Genomic DNA, 1,974 nt, shown 5'->3' on the forward strand with positions numbered 1-1,974 from the left:
TTTCAATGCAGTAACTAAGGGTCTTGTGTTGACATTCGAAGAGTGTTATACTCTTCTTGTTGGGATTGAAGCAGTCATGAATTCCCGACCCTTAACTCCTTGCTCGAACGATCCCCAAGATTTATCAGTCCTAACTCCTTCTCACTTCCTCGTTGGAGAATTTTTGTTACAGCCGGTAGAAGGAGATTACGCAGATATACCAGAAAATCGCATTGGTCACTGGAGACATATACTAAAGGTGCGACAGGATTTCTGGCATCGCTGGCATCGAGAATGTTTGACTGAGATGCAGCGCAGAAGCAAGTGGACCGAGGGAGATAGTAATCTACAGGAAGGAATGGTCCTTTTAAGGAAAACACAAACACCACCCCTTCAATGGCACATTGGTCGAATTATTAGCGTGCATCCAGGAAGAGATGGTGTAGTTAGAGTGGTCTCAGTAAAAACCGCTCAAGGACAATTTAAGCGATCGGCGCGTAGTGTTTGCGTGCTTCCTATGGACGATAATCTCAATACTCGGCCGAGAGATATTGTATGTTGAAAGAAACCTTTCAAGGGGGCCGAGCTGTTAAGAATATAGTTTAGTTAGTGTTAAGAATGTAGTTTCGTTAGGGAAATATCCGCATTTAAGCGTAAGGCGGTGCCGTTACTATAAGAAGCGTATGCGCAAGTCGAGTTCCCCCCTCCTTTACGAAAAAGAGGGTCCGTCGTCATGCGGAAGCGAGCGTCAGTAGTAGTAGCAAGTAGTACGTAGTACGAAGGTTGTAGCTCACCAGAGCAATAAAGCATTGTGATTTCACAAGAGCCTTGCATCATTAAACAACAATTAACATCCCCCTTGTATACTGTACAGTCATACAAAGACGATTGCAAGTCGACGTGAAAGGAAATCGAAAGCGCTTCATATTCTTTTATTTGCAATTATCTATCCGAAGAGTTAGGTTAATTTAACTGCAACATGATCTTCTTGAGACTTCGTTTGTGTCGCCTGTCAGGCAAACATGCAGAGATCGTAACTCAAGTTTGGACGGATATGGCACTGGTGAGTTTATCGTAACGGATTGTTTTCTTATATCGAAACTAATGTTTATTTTGCTATACATTAATTTATTTTTTGTACGTTAGGCTAAATTGTCGGAATAATGGGGAAGTTAGTTTCCCATTGTATACTATACAGTAATATAAAGCGGCCCATCGCAAGTCGAAGTGGAAGGGAAGCACGAGCGCTCGATATTCTTTTATTCTTGCCATCCGGTTATATTATTTAACCTCATCTGGAGCTGTTTTGGATAGCTGTTGTCTCCAGTGTAAAGTTATCATCAAATTAATGCGTGCAATATGCCAGTAGCTAACGTTTTGATGTTTAATATAGCGTTCAGGTTCAGGTTAAGGTTTAGGTTATTTGAGATTACGTATCACCAAAACAATTAGCTAAGCTAAGTGTTAGGATCGCTATCGAGATCCTGTTGAGATCCTTCGTAAACCGTAGGCGATTACATTATAACCGATTCGGATCATTTTTGTTTGGCGCGCTTTGCGTTGCGCATGATGGTACGCGCAGCGTGCGCTTCGTTTTTTTGTCTTCTTAGGAAGAAAGTTGTGCCGTGAGATATGGCGGCGAGTGAACCACGGCGTTAGGACGAAAGCAAGATTTTACACGATTAAGTTGGTCCTGTGTAGAGCCGATAGCCACAATAAACTAAAATGCAAAATTAAACACGAGGTTATCCATTCTTTACAATACACAAAACAGTTCAGCCAAGGTGGCTTGAACATGATGGTCCTTCGAGCCGGATAACCTCAAATCGGCACGCGGTCGACACAGGGCAATTCACGTAGGTCTATTGCATCATCAACAAAGGTAACAAAGGCAATTAAGCATACACTGTTAAACAGTAACAGAGCGTAAGTACATGGTCAGGTCGAAAGTTATCCCTGATCCATAATAAGCGGCATATCGTTCTCATTCTTGTA

General features: G+C 42.2%; 2 protein-coding genes across 2 annotated transcripts in view; both read left to right on the plus strand.

Moving 5' to 3' along the window:
- Positions 1-1,692, plus strand: part of LOC105556186 — a 3,206-nt gene extending 1,514 nt beyond the window's left edge. The window contains exon 2 of the mRNA XM_012003268.1: positions 1-1,692. Coding sequence (XP_011858658.1) covers positions 1-541 — 541 coding nt within the window. The 3' untranslated portion in view covers positions 542-1,692.
- The window catches only part of LOC105556189, a gene marked incomplete at its 3' end in the record, with an annotated part of 5,120 nt that continues 4,104 nt past the window's right edge, over positions 959-1,974 (plus strand). The window contains exon 1 of the mRNA XM_012003270.1: positions 959-1,042. Coding sequence (XP_011858660.1) covers positions 959-1,042 — 84 coding nt within the window. The remainder of the gene's footprint in view (positions 1,043-1,974) is intronic.

This window comes from Vollenhovia emeryi, unplaced genomic scaffold (genome assembly GCF_000949405.1).
Source record: "Vollenhovia emeryi isolate VEMERY1.0 unplaced genomic scaffold, V.emery_V1.0 DF940249.1, whole genome shotgun sequence".
Lineage (NCBI taxonomy): Eukaryota > Metazoa > Arthropoda > Insecta > Hymenoptera > Formicidae > Vollenhovia > Vollenhovia emeryi.